This window comes from Aulonocara stuartgranti (assembly GCF_965226115.1).
Source record: "Aulonocara stuartgranti genome assembly, chromosome: 18".
In the NCBI taxonomy this organism is placed as follows: domain Eukaryota; kingdom Metazoa; phylum Chordata; class Actinopteri; order Cichliformes; family Cichlidae; genus Aulonocara; species Aulonocara stuartgranti.
Window position 1 is genome coordinate 12,325,160 of NC_138954.1, and position 15,006 is coordinate 12,340,165.

The 15,006-nt window shown below is 40.5% G+C and overlaps 1 protein-coding gene across 11 annotated transcripts in view; it reads left to right on the top strand.

Moving 5' to 3' along the window:
- The window catches only part of LOC309693664 (receptor-type tyrosine-protein phosphatase F), a 161,050-nt gene that overhangs the window by 59,785 nt on the left and 86,259 nt on the right, over positions 1–15,006 (top strand). For all 11 annotated transcript variants that reach the window (XM_082513103.1, XM_082513099.1, XM_082513107.1 and 8 more), the window contains 2 exons: positions 11,261–11,406; positions 12,188–12,329. In XM_082513103.1, the coding sequence (XP_082369229.1) occupies positions 11,261–11,406; positions 12,188–12,329 (288 nt within the window). The remainder of the gene's footprint in view (positions 1–11,260; positions 11,407–12,187; positions 12,330–15,006) is intronic.

Consider the following 15,006-nt stretch of genomic DNA (forward strand, 5'->3'; position numbering starts at 1 on the left):
AAGAGCTTTAACATCTCAACTAAAAATAAGCACACAATGCAGGCAGCGGAGATCCATCGGCCTCTGTGCCCGGTTGTCAATCCGAGTGACAGTTTTGGCTCAGAGAAAGCGCTCCAAGAGATATGTCACCTCAGCTGTACCTTTGGGTCTCGGGCGCAGCCAAGAAGCACTGCCCTGCCAAAGACGGCAACGTCATGGGCATAGAAGAAATTAAGATGGTATATAAATGTGCTGATTCTTTCACGCACCAGTCTGGATGGTTCTACGGGCCGGAGATATACACAGCTAACCAGAATAGTGTTTAATCTGTTCAAACAGAGCATTAATGTTTAACCTAAATCTTGATTATTTTTGTTTTGTTTTGTTTTTTACCCCACCCCTGTCTCTGTCTTAGTTTTATTTAGTGTGAAACATTTAATTTAAAGTACAAATATAGTCTGATGTGACGAGCTGGCACATGTGCATATATTCATAGACAAATAAGGGACACATCATAAAGTAACTCACAGAAAAGCCTGACTGTGGTCTGGGGTTAAATACGCATGTAGGTTAGTGTAAGCACATATGGGAAAAAGGCCCAGACTACTATTATCCAGACTGTAAAGCAAACAGACATAGAATTAAAATAAGACACTGGGGGGTGAGAGGGGGTGTAAAAATAACACCTCCCACTAATGGCAGGTTTGTGTGCATTTCTGTGCCTATAATTTGTATGTAACTCAGTTATGTGAGCCTGATGTTTTGGGTTTGGATTTCCTGTATTACAGAGCAGACACCAGACAGATATTATGGGCGGAGTACCTGGCAAGTTTCTGATTACATGGATTCAGTCTGATGCTCTTGTCTCCCCCTTGAACAAGTTAGGCGGGCAGAGAAACCACACGTAGCAAACATATGTCAGCAGTGTCAGAACACACCCTTGGATAGAAACCATACATTAGTCTTTATCTATATAAATATATTAGGGGTGCAACGATACACAAAATTCACGGTTCGGTTCGATACTTTGGTGTCACGGTTCGATATTTTTTCGATACAAAAAAATGTTCATGCATTTTTAATTTGTCATTTATTAAAATTATAAATATATATTTTAACTCAAAAGTACAGTTTTTAAATTTAACCCTAACCCTTGTGCGTGTTTTTTATTTTGACAGCGAATGCGCACCTGCGGACCACTTATGTGCAGCCCTGGTTATTTAGCTCGTCATATCGCAGCCACAGAAATTCTTTTGTCCATGAAACCATAAAGCTGCACTTTCTTTTTGCCTTATAGTCTGATTTGTCATAACTTTCCGTTTTGTGGTAAGCTTTTCTTTGGCTGTCACTTCTTCACCCTGACCTGTCTTATTTGGCTCAGCAGAACTGAAATGCTTTTACACACTCACTCACATAAGCTCAGCGATTCTCTGCGCGATCAACCTCTCACATGTTTAAGCTGCGGGAGATTTCACTTGTCATGTTTGCATAGTAAGCTAACGATTAATAAGACGATGTCAGAGGAATTGGTGCACAAATTATCATCACTCACAGATCAGTGCTGTCGCTCTCTATACACAGTTCGCACGATTGCAAAGTGAAAGCAAAAAAACAAGCGCAAATTCAAACGCGACTTCAATATGTCACATATTGACAGTGGATCACCGATGCCAATGACATAATTACCCAGCTACATTTCTGAAAGAATGCAAAAGCATTGACATATATTTTTCCTACAATAGCCCGACGGGCAGGGAAGAGATAGATTTTGGTAGCCCGACTGAAAAAAATCGCTAGCTCCGGGACGTCGGGCTAGCGATATTGCAAGCCCTGTATCTGATTGAGGAATCACTCATCTTTGGAAAAGAGAGTTTATTACAGAGAAATGGCTCTTTCCAAAATAAAAGCTATACTATCCGCTTCTTCTGGGCTATATTCTCAGCAGCATATTAAACATATAAGGAGAATCATGTGCTAACAGCTGTCTAAATGACTCGGCTAAAGTTAGTAGCATGCTTGCTTTTTTTTGTCTGCTTCCACTTGTCTTTGCACTAGGATGATGTCGGCGTAAATGTGCAGTCATATTCGTTGTGTTCCCACTAGTGCTTTCAGGTTAATCTCGTTGAAATGACCTTAACGCCACAACACGGCAAATCTCCGTTAACGAGCTACCGCCGATCGCTCCGTGCATGGGGCTAGACGGCCAACACCTCAACGAGCTAACTACGCTAACACACTAGCTCCCACCCATGTAATTGAGCATTGCGTGGCACATCCAACATACTGTTTTACTTTAGTCCATGACTCGCTTACCTTCAGGGTCATACGTCACATGAAAACCAAAATAATTCCAAACGCCAGATCTGAATGAGGGTGGGGGAGGTGCCCTGCCCTCTTCCTTCTGACGATGCTGTCTGTGTTGAGCGCTCAGTAGATCTGCGCTCGACAGTGCAGCCTAGGCGGAGTAGTCGAACGCAGATTCACTGAGCGCTCAACACAGACAGCATCGTCAGAAGGAAAATTGATCAAATAAATTACAAATGTTGTATTGTTCGATACATATGCGTACCGAACCGAAAGCACTGTATCGAACGGTTCAATATCGATACGAATATCGTTGCACCCCTAAAAAAAAAAAAAAAAAAATATATATATATATATATATATATATATATATATATATATATATATATATATATATATATATATATATATATATATATATATATATATAGTTTATTATCTGATACATTTCAAAATTTGTTTCCATACTATTTGTTTGGCATGACACTTAAAGATGGCACAATTCATCATGATTTAGCAGCACGGGTACAGGAAACTCTCCACGAGCCCTATCAGTGTTATAGCCTTCTGACATCATTCATCTTACAGCATCATTGAATAGGCGTACAATACAGAGTGATTACTCTGAGTGCTGATCACAGACGTCCCATCGATCCCCAGGGAGCTCTGCCTAATCAACTAGCTCTCTATACAGCCTCCTTCTACACAATAGGCCTCTGGCCCACAAGGTCAGCCTCAAAGTCACATACCCAGCACTTAAATGTAATGGTTATCTTTTTGTAGCGCTGTCATTGTGAGTTATTTCATTGGCTTTAATAAGCTTTTGATGTATGTGTCTCCTCTCGCTCTTCTCATGTTATAATTTTGGGTTGCTTTTCATGTGAGGTGCGGCAAGACTGCTGAGTCTTCTTTTGTGTCCGGGCCTTTTCTTGTCACTCTACTTCAGCTGTATCATAATTAACAAGTTTAAAATAACTTTTCTCTGTCCCACAATGCATCTTTGAGATTCTTATTTATGATCCTTGCACTGCAAATAGAGTAATTACAGATTACCAGTGCTTTTAACTATTGTTTCATTGTTACTGAACAATGGCTCAACCATAAATAACAGGTATCCCATGTGCAATCTATGCTATATATTTAAACAGTAGTTTTTTGTTCTTTTTGGCTTTAAACAAAGGCTTTCCCTTTAACAAGGCGCAGAATTTTTTATTATTCTTTAAAACATCCTTTAAATCCATGCAATGTGCTCAGGAAACCTATGAAACACTCTTCACAGAGTGATTTCTAAATTTGCTACAATGGACTGATGCCAAAGTGGTTTGGAGATGGGTGACCAGATGGGGGGCTGGGGGGACAAAAATTGGATTGTGTTTTTAAGTATCCATATGGTCACCCAGTTCAGAAACTGACAGGGATAGAAATTGATTCTTTTTTTAATTAAAAGTAACCATATCCACCTTGGAGAGCCACTTGGAGAGTAATGCAGTTAGCGCACAGCTGGGGTCCACACACATCATACAGGCAGGCACAATGAGAGAGGAGGCAAACAATACAAAATGTACTCTGAGGAAGCAGCTGCGAAAAGCATCATAGGGTAAGAGGACAACATGTATAAGATGAAGTGCCCGAGGAACAAATCTTAGAGGTTGGAGAGAATTATCGGAAGTTGTTTTCATAAGCCAGCGCAGCAATGTCAGAATAGAGGGAGGAAAGGGGCATCAGAGGTTAATGATGTGAGATTAATAGTTTAATTAGGGAGCTCAACAGCAGAGCCACAGGCAGTCACCCAAACCTTATGTTGTGTCCTGGTTTCAGAATTGCCACAGGACGACAGGCGTTTCCTAGTGTCTAGTGTCCTTCCAGAGAAGGGCACATGAGAAAAAGACATTGCAGTTCTCTGATCATCGTCATATTCTTATTGCCAAAAGAAACATTAGTTCCCTTAATGTACCACAGTAGTTCTTACAGGCCTTTTACGTGTTAAATTGAAATTCATGGTAGCTGGCTCTAAATTAGACACAATTAGACAACTTAGAGGCGCACACCTACGTATTGTTTGCTTTCAGAGTGTCCTGCGCTTACAGGCATTTATCTCAACCCTAATGGCCTGAATATATGTCAAGTGGGATATATTTTGTTTGCAAATGATCACCTAAGACTATAAATCATAAGGGGGGCACCAGAGAACATGCACGCCCGTTTAAAACCACATGTTGTTGTGTTTTATGTTCCTCCTGTAACATAATTTAATTTCCCCCTCAATTTTGATTAGTGGAGAGTTGAATTACTTAAGACCTCCAGGCCATGTGGGTGTGAAGACGGAAACAATGGTTGGGGCTCTTGTGGTCTCAGAGGGAAGGCTAATCTAGGGGAGGCAAATTAATGAGGTTAGTTGGGTCGCAAGGGGGTGTGCGGTGATGGATGATGAGCTCACCCCAAAATGGAATCTCTGAAGAAGCTAGGAGCCATCTCAGCAGCTGAGCCCCAAACACACCGTCTCCCGGGATCGCTTAACACACTTAACATCTTCTGCACGCTATTCTATTAATGTCAGGGTCCGAGCCAAGGATAGACTTTAACTAGCAGCATTAACAAAGCCCCCCAACAGTCAATGAGTTGCACGTTGTGCTGGTAGAAACTTTGGATTTCAATATGCTTTATTATATATTCACAGTGGTTTCAGAATGTCCTTCTCCAGCTTCATATTTTGTTTTACAGAGTATCCCCAGGTTACCACCCACACATGCCTTCAAATGCAACAGTGAGTTATCCTTCTTGGTTTCAAAAAGAGGGGAAAGACACTTAAGTGACAGTGCAAATGAGAACATTTCAGCAAGCGAACTAAACAAACATGTGAGTTGATGTTGCCCCAGGGTTATGCAGATGAGCTTTGGAGTTTGACACCTTACTGTAGCATGTTTTTTCTAGTAGGTGGGATAGTGGCACCGAGATGGAAAACGTACTCGCTGAAGATGGGGACCATTTTTTTTGAATTTCACATTTACATCATTCACATTATGTGATAGACTTTGTGCCAGTTATATTCAGAAAATAATGTAATGAGTCTCCCACCAGCAAGCAATTAGCTCTGAGGAAGGGAAACTGTAAAATACATATTATGGTTTGCCCTCATTTCATAATGATAATTCAAAAAAAAAAGGGAAAACAGCATCTGCAACAAAAATAGTTTTATCTTCAGAGAGCGCAACAAAGAAATCATAGTGGAGTTTCTGCCTTTATCTAATCTCTGTGAAATCTTTACCTTAAGGACTCATGTGGGTTGAAAGAAGTTGCAGGTAGTGAATCATCTTTGACTAGATCTAGGTTAGGCGCCAGTTTAAATGCCACAGGTAATAAAACACCTCAGACTCCCAATCGTGTGATATCAGGAACACCCACATTCTCACCATCAAAAAGTACACAATGAAACATTTATCCTTCCATATTTTTTAAACAGTTCCTATAAATGCCCACTCGAAGCAGAAGTCACCACAGCACATGGTTGTTGTTTTTTTTTTTTCTTCAAATGTCATAATTTGACTGACAGTCAAGAAGAGATGCACAGGGTTGAGAGATACCTCCGTCGTTCCTAATCGGCCCGAGAAGATGAAAGCTATTACATTAATGTTGCTTACACTGGGAAGAAAGGAATGAAGGATAATTGCACTTAGAGTTCTTTTTCTTCTCCACTGCCTTGAATAATTCAGGGAAAGCTGGAAGGCCTGATAGAAAGCCTGTCTTCGTGGTCCAGGGGGGCCCTGAAAGTTTGATGTTTTTCTTTTCTCTTGTCTCTGCTATAGGTTTTGACATTTTGTCTTAAGTACAGTATCTCGGTCGTGATGAATCGCATTACTCTTGAGATTTCACTTACGTTCTGATAACACATATAAAGCTCCATCAATCTTCAGCCACTATGCTACCATTCTAAGAAAGTAAGTTCCTTTGGTGTCTGTGTTATCATAAGGGACTGCAGCGTGAACTGACTATTAATGAGCTGGAGATGATAGTGCACCATCCACAAAAGCGTTTCTTGGGTCGGAAACCAAGTAAGGTGACAATACTAGACAGTGAACTTACAGGCAAAAATAAATTGGTTACAGTTTTGAGATTACGGCGGTGGCTGTAGTTAGTAGCAAATGATCTGCTAATCAGATGGTTGGTGGTTCGATCCTTGGCCGCTCCAGTCTGCATGAACCACAAGTTGATCTCTGATTTATTTCTTCAGACTGCGACCGTTAGATACGTGGGTGAGGCATGTTGTATAAATCATGTAAAGTAGAACATAGGAAGAACCGGTCCATATAATATATTATGTTTGTTTCTTTGTTTGGTAGGAAAAAAGGTCAAAGCTTTTATTGGTTTCTGCTCCTTAAATTTGAAGATTTCATGCTTTTCTGTGTTTTGCATGAAATATCATGTAGTAATAGTAGTTAAAACTATGTATTTGGGTTTTGCACTGTTCACCATATTAACTGCAGCATTTGGTTGTGGGACTAGAATAGGCATTTTGACATTTTCTAATGATAAAAAAGAAGAAATAATGCAGATTAATTGATGAAAAATATGAGCTGCAGCCGTAATTTACACTGCATGAAATTAAATAGCTGTTGAACTGCTGCACTGTTTGCACAGAGACGGTTGCACTTCTGTCTCCTTATATCGATGTTTAAGGCTTTTAAAAGCCCCGATAGTAAAGCTTCGTCATACTTCCACTCCTATGGCTCTTCCCCGATAATTGTAAAATGTGCTATGTACAACACAATGCTTGGCATTCAGCTGTAAAAACCATAGTGCAGATAGCACACATGATGTTTATTGGTTTAAACAAACAGCCTGAAGTGCAGTTGACTTTATCGGGGTAAATAACTTGCAGGGGAGGCAGCTTTATATGGCATTAATTGCAAACAAGTTGGCTGCTAATGGGCTGAAAAGGCCTTAATGGAAGTGTTCCATTAAAACAACCAGTGCTGATGCCATCAGACAAATTTACACTAAGTGTTGCCTCATGAAAATGATAACTTGCTAATCCATTATTAATAAGAATTAATGGTTTTCACTGTGCCATGTGCGTATCGATCCCTAATACTCTACACTACTGAGTAGCTCTCATTGGGCACTCTGGCAAGCTTGGGAATAGACTAATTGTTAGCCACACAAGTGCCATTTACGCAACTCTCCCCGCTGTCTCTGCTTTTATTACCAGCATTGCTCTGAGGCCCCCGACTAGGAAAAAGGCAAACTGAATGGCTGCTTAGGAAAGTATGATGCATACAAAAGGTGTTAGCCAGAGTCAACAAAAGAAAATATCACTAGTAAATGAATGAAGGTTGTAACAGTCTTTCAGTTTTATAAGCTCAAGCATGAGACACAAAGCACAGCTCATTGCTTTTACTGTGCATACTGACTGATATGTCACTGAGATTATTTCTGAGCCAGGACAAACCCAGATCTGTTGCCCTCCTGCAGTTCAGAAACCCCAATACCTTTTATCTGTCTAATGACCTCAGACCTCACAAATGCTGCTGCAGGCTTTGGGTTAAATGAGAGAAGCTTTTTAATCCCCCCTCCATACATAGCCTTTAGGCTCCTTTGGTGTTTTCTAAAAGCAGGATCTATAGAGATTTGTCAATACCCCGCGCCCGAGGTCATATTTAAATTTCACATTAGTAGTGCAGAAAAATGCACCTTACACTCAATACACTCAATCACCACACTAATCATAAATGCTAAATATTGTTACTTGTTTAAGCTGGCACTTTATATGACGTTTTTGAACAAAAAGGCCTAGCATTTGTTTCCCTAATAACCCTTCAATTTGTTTGATAATGAGGTTAATGCCTTTCTGTATTTGTGGGGGTACACCAGAAACACCTATTAGTCCAAAACTGAGTGTTTTTCACTTGCATGTATTGTTTTGAGCTTTGATTAATTCATTTATTCCATTCATTAGTTCTAACATGAAAGGCTTTTTGCTCTAGTAACATTTTTTTCAGTTCCACCAACCAGGCTGCTGTTTGTGTACAGCAGCACTGTTTTGCATGTAGGATCTTTCTGGTTTATTTATTTGGTAATTAAAACAGTCATTTGAGTGATTTTGATTTTGATAACCCAGTTTAGTGATACTAATTAAAGCATTGTTCTATTATGGCCAAATTCTGGTAAATAAGCAATACTCGTGAGCCAGTAACCCCAACCCTACGATTCTGGCAGCTTGCAGCAAAGCACTATGCCTGACGGTTATGGCAGCACTTGCCACACATTGCCAGAGAGAAGAGCGCATGTCAAGATATGAGTTTTGAATGTATTGTATCAAAGCATAAAGAGAGTGCAGCCCAAAACTCATAGTCAGTGGCTGAGAGAAAGATTTGCATAGGTAGGCTTATGTGTTTTCCACCTCGTCCCTGCCATTGTTTTCATGTGACAACTGTCTGACAGCCAGGAAAATGGGACACAGGCAAAGAAAAAAGGTTGAGTCTGGATTTTGTCTGTCTAAGAAAAGAACTGACAAACCCAACAGTTTGATATCACCCTTCAGTGGTGGCTGTGCTGACAGAGGAACACCAACTCTCGCAGTTCAAAAGTAAATGCCTCTGTCCTTTCAGTGGAGTGTGGTAGGACCACCATTAACCCCATGTATAAGTCTGTGGTTCAGGGTCACCGCAGTGACTTGTGATTTTGTGATTGATGCTCGGTGAGATCTGGATTAACGATGAGAGCTCTGAATTTGCCACAGTTTAGCCCGTGAGTCACAGGTCAACTATCGAAATTCAGGGGAAGCTTGTTTAAGAGGATTAATACGGGAAAAGCTCCATGAGTCCAGTTTCCACTGTTTTTCTGTTTATCCTTAAAATCCTAAAGATTTCTAAGATCCAGCAGTTTCTAACTTAAATGAGTGTGGCAATACACAAGCTTATGTCCTTTAATTTGAATCATGTGCGCTGAACTATTTTAATACTGTCTGATCCTTCATCCATGCAACAAAGTGAAAACCCTGACATCAGTCTGAATGCTGCTGCAACAGACAGATGTTGGCAGCAACTCTTCTAAGACTGATGGCTGATAATCAGGGTTTGAGCATTCCAACACACCACCCAAGCGCAGGCTCAGGCATGCTCAGGCATACACTCTTAATGCTTATCAGGGTGGACTTGTTAACTCAGGTGTCTTGCCGCCACATGCATGTGTGTCACAGCCACATTCTGATGCTATAGATTATTGTGCTTTCGCAGTTGCTGAATCTGTTTTCTAAAACTTGTTCCTGAAAATAACCAGGACAAAAAAAAATATCAAAAATCGAATTCAAATGTCAGGTGAGTTTGGGGACAAGATCAACATCAGGTTGACTTCCCATTAACACTTTACTGTGCTGTAGTACATTTGATTTGTTTGGGTTTTTTTAAGGTGTTACATTTTTTTAGACAGTTATATGACCGTTATGTGCCGTTACATGGCATTTAAACAACATGACATCATCACAAGAGACAAACACGTTTACCTTTCGTAACACACTCTTATGAGTTTTTTAGCTTTTATTTGACCTACACTGCTGTTATGTTATATTATATTTTTTATCCTAAGTACTGGCAACGTTGTCTCAGCTTTGAAAGAATAAATATGTGCTTGCTGTTCATTTCATTTTAAACTAAGAAAGTCATGATATCATGTCAAGACTTGAAATTAATATTAAATTTCATGAAATTTTAATGTCAAAAGATTTCATTTTGAAGATATTTTAGCAGAAATAACCTCAAATCAATAGAATTTGCATATTTTCACAAAGGTCACTAGAAAATATTGACGTCTGCATGTCGATCAATTATTCTGTGGTGCTTCACACCGTGGTAGTGCCTTTCTTCCTCCAACCAGTTGAATTTAAATATGTGTAACATATGGTATGTATGCATGCACACGCAACTGCCTGCAGGCTTGCCGTGTCCTTTTATTGTAAAACTACTGCATTGCATTGAAGGAAGCACCTCTGTGGATATGTCCTCAAGCAAGGACAGCCAACACCACCTCTGTCTCTCTCTCTTTAGCCAAGTGAGTGCAGAATGTGAGGATGTAGCAGGTGGAGCTTCTTTTTCTGAAAAAATTACAGCGTTGTGCTAACCAGATAGTGAACCTCCCCACATGCTTCTTTTCCAAAAAAAATACAAATGTTATGCTATAACAAGAAACAGTGGTGGAAGCCATTGCTGGATTTCTCCCCAGCGTGTACTCAGAAATGGGAAGCTGGCGTCTCCTGTGTGTACACGGCATAATGATTTATCCCCTTGTGCATGTCTCCATGGGGCAGTCTGCTCATCTGTGGTCTAGGTGTTCCCTACCTCCCTTTTTAATGACTCTGGAGATGAAACACGAGCTGACAGAGCTGCAATAGGGACATTGTGTCATGGTGCCGAAGACAAGATTATGCACATCTGAGGCTGTAGATAAAGCATAAAGCATTGCAGTTGTTACGTAGAGCTAAGGTATGCACATTGTAGCATCACGTCAGCCTTGACAGGCTGTTGAAACACTCCATTGTCGTATGTACAATGGTGCTGAGTGTGTTGCCCTGTAGAACCCTAAAGGCAAATGGGAGAAATCACAGTTGGAGGTGTTCTCCATGGCAGTACAGTATCAAATCATAGCTGGCACTCTCCAATTTTGGGATATGCCAACTATTTGATAGCTAAACAGCCCAATTAACAGAAGTGTATTTTTTTCTAGTGAGAAACTTCGTCGTGTTTTAAACCATGTGTCAGGTTAAAGGTAAGAACATGATACAGTGACAAGCACACAAAGACTAGACGTGTCTCTCATGACTGAGCTGCAGGTGTGCACAGCAACAATGCCTGTGTGGGTTTTCTCAGGGTTGCCTTTATGTGGAGAAAAGTGACACCGATAGATAAGTTCTCCCTTTAGTCTCAGCCTCTTTCCCTGTCAATAACTTATTTTCCTTACTCTATCCCTTTCACCTCGTCTTCCTCAGGCTTGCCAAGTTTCGTCAAATCCCCTGAGGATCAGACGGGCATCTCGGGCGGAGTTGCATCGTTTGTGTGCCAAGCCACAGGGGAGCCGAAACCAAGAATCACCTGGATGAAGAAAGGCAAGAAAGTCAGCTCCCAGCGCTTCGAGGTGGGCACTCATGCGTGACTTTCACATCTCTGAGCACCTTTGCATGTACAAACATAATGCAGGCAGGAGCAAACACAGCACGTTAGACTGCTTTTATAACCTCTCATTGAGACCAGACGCATCCACACGTGCGTGCGGACTGGCAGCATTCACACAAATGACACATTCACACAGGACGCACAATGGCTTGCCCCTGTTATTGAGCATCACACCGACTCTTCAGTTCTCCAAGGGAACCTAGACAATCTTCCTTTCTCTTTAATCTCCCTCCATCTTGATTTATGTAGTCTGTTTCATCTCTGTTTGTTTTTTCACACGCTCATCCTTTCCCCCGTGTCCCCCGGCTACACCATCTCTGGGCACGCACCACTGTAACGTATGTGATGTATTTCCCCTCCCACTTGTGCTCCCCTTTGAAGATGAGGGGATACTTTAGCTGGGGGTTCTCGCCATTTCTGGCCACTCCTACCTCTGTGACATTACATAACTGTGGTACCTGAGGAGCTATTGGTTTGTACTTCTTCTGTTCTGTGTCAGTGTTTTTAGACGTGACCTCAGCTGATTTTTCCTTTTGATTAAGGGGGGATTGAAGGGATACATAGAAACTAGTAAAAGAGCACCAATGACAAATAAAAAATGCTTCACCTCCCACATTAGAAAAAATCAAGTAATCTGCATGTAGGAATGTATGTTGTTTATATCGCATAATAAAGGTAGTGTAATATCAAGGCCACTAAAAGTGGAGTTCCTGCATCTTTACTTTCCTGTGGGTTTTTTTCAGGTGATTGAATTTGACGACGGTTCGGGCTCCGTACTGCGGATCCAACCTCTGCGCACGCACAGAGACGAAGCCATTTACGAGTGCACGGCCACTAACAGCGCCGGCGAGATCAACACCAGTGCCAAGCTTACAGTGCTTGAAGGTAAGATAAGTCTCCTGCTTTTTCCACTTGGTTTCTCTCTCCACACTTGCTTTCACTGTGGTCCTTTTTTTTCCTGCTGCTTGTGGTTTTCAAATCCTTTATGTCAATATATAAGGAAATAGGAGTGTTTGCTTTAATAATTCATACATATGAAATTGGTGAAATTCCTGGTATTGCCCTTGCCAAGGAGGAACAGCAGTATCTTAATTTGCAAGGTTAAACATTTTTTTAAATAAGCTAGTGGCTCAGCAAATGTGTGAGCTGCAATCTTTAGCTTATGTTTTTATATATTTTGACAATTTTATACAGTTTTTGGGTATAACGCGAGATCTTTCAGCTGGTCACTTGGATTTGAGTACTTTTTAAAAACAAAGCCACAATCATCTAAAAAAGCAGCTGTAAATACTGCCTGATGCTAACATGTATGGCTTATATAAACGTTTATAAATCAATAATTCTCTGCCAGTCCACATAACTTCAAGAAAAAATTCTTTATAGGCATATAAATAATGTTTGGATGTTTGAGTGGTTTCTACATGTACAAGCACCCTCAGTGCCCGCAGGCTAGTTTGACCTTCATGGACCTCCTTTTCCTTTTTTTGCCTATAGAGTTAATGTATGTGTATGTGCAAAGTATATGGGCCTAGAGGTGCGAATTTCTTCTTTAATTGATTGTAATTTTGTCATGTGGCAGCTAGTCACCACAGGAGTAGATTTCATTACAAACTTTAAAGGAAACGAAAAAGCTCCAGAGCTAGCCAGAGGGAGGATTAAGGCCGTCTATAGCCATTACACCGGCATTAAAGCAGATCCCCTCTCATTCAAAATCAGCCTTTCCATCCCCAGTTTGAATCCCATCTTCCTTACACCCACCCTTCCTTTTTTTTCTCTGTCCACGCTGATTTGGTGATATCATCGGTTGGGCTTGCATAATCTTCCCGTAGGGGCTTTTCTTCAGTACAAAGAAAGGTTTTCTTTTTACCCCTCTTTTGCACTATATCACGAAGAATGCTGTTTCATAAACAAATAGGTTTATGCGGGCAATATGACATAAAACTCATATGAATGAGATTAGCTTAATCATAGTCTTTGTGTACGGGGCAAGTTTGGAGTCCCTCACTCAGTGAAATACGGAAAATGATCTTACTCGACAGTGAGCAGCTGTTTATACCAGCAGACTTACTTTACATGAAAGCATCTTCTATCTGTCTTCTTTCTTTCATCTGTGGTTCATGCCATTTGATGCTTTTATCTATTAGGCTGTACTGATACATATTTACTGCACACATTTTCACCATGGAGTAGTGGCCAGACCTTAAACTATGACCGTGTTACCTTGTGAGGGAACTTGATACTCGTGAGACTGGCAATATCATAATCAAGAGGGAATATATTGTGCCAGGCTTCAAGCTGTGAACGTGAAGCCAAACCACACATTGTCCTATAAAAATGTAATGGCCAACAGTCACAGCTGAGGTGTTTCAGTTGTGAAAATATAGATATTTCGTCTGATCACCTGCCAAGTTGTTGTTGTTTTTTTTTTTTTTTTAATTCCTCTCAACTGCTATTTTTTGTTACAAGGATGGCAAGCATTGTCTAATGACATGCTAACTTCATACTAGACTGACTGCTTGGTAGCTTTTATAGACTCAAACTGCATATTCTTTTTCCTCTTCACCACTTTAGGTTCTTTTGTAATTCAGATCCAGTCAGTTGCCAAGTATTTTTCTAATTACTGCTATTTTTCACAATGAAATGAAACATGTATTTTATACACTCCTCAGTTTTTGAAATTGACAATTTATACTTATGTGTACATGCATTAATATATGTTGTTATATTAAACTGAGGGAAAGTGTTTGGCAGTGCTATAGTCATCATATCAGTGAAATAGCAATACCTGAGTTGTCACCTCTCTGCATGGTTGGACCAGTTTTGGCTCATTGTTTTAGTTGCACAAAGCAAAACAATACAGGCTCATAACAACAGGTCCTGTCGGTGTACAGACTGATGCAAGCCCCATCTACTTACCTGTCCAAGGTGAGATGGCAGACAGCCAAAGTAAAGAAGTCTTTGTCAGCGCAGACACAAATACCTTTTTTATTTTGGAGCGTGTACTCCAGCAGGACTATCACGAGTTGGTTTGTTTGTGTTGGAGCTGAGCAACCAAACGTACGAGAACAGCTGTTCAAGTGTAAATAACAGTGATGTAATATTGTTTTTGAACTTTTCTGTCCATTCTCAATAAAAAAAACAAAATAGTAACATTGTTAGAATTATTGTATTTATTAGTTAAACAATTTATTGGATGCCATCTAGTCACCACTGATGTTTAGCATGATTGATTTGTGAACAAGCCATCTCGTAAAAGTTGTTCTCTACGCTTTCTCACAAAACCTGTCAAAGACCAGAACCACGCATCGTGTTTAAATAAAGAACTCGACTCCGCCTGAAGCCTTACGATGAGCTGACTGTTCATACAAACACACATGCACAGATATTCACTGTCAAACACACACTCAGAACAAACACGCATTCCCTTACAGAGCAATGACGTCAGCTCCACTCTATTTTTAGACTATTGTTTGTAGCCTAGTGATATATCAAGTTCATATCAGCAGCACAAGAAAACACTGGGGCAGCACCAAACAGATGGAGACTAATGACCCTCGCTTTT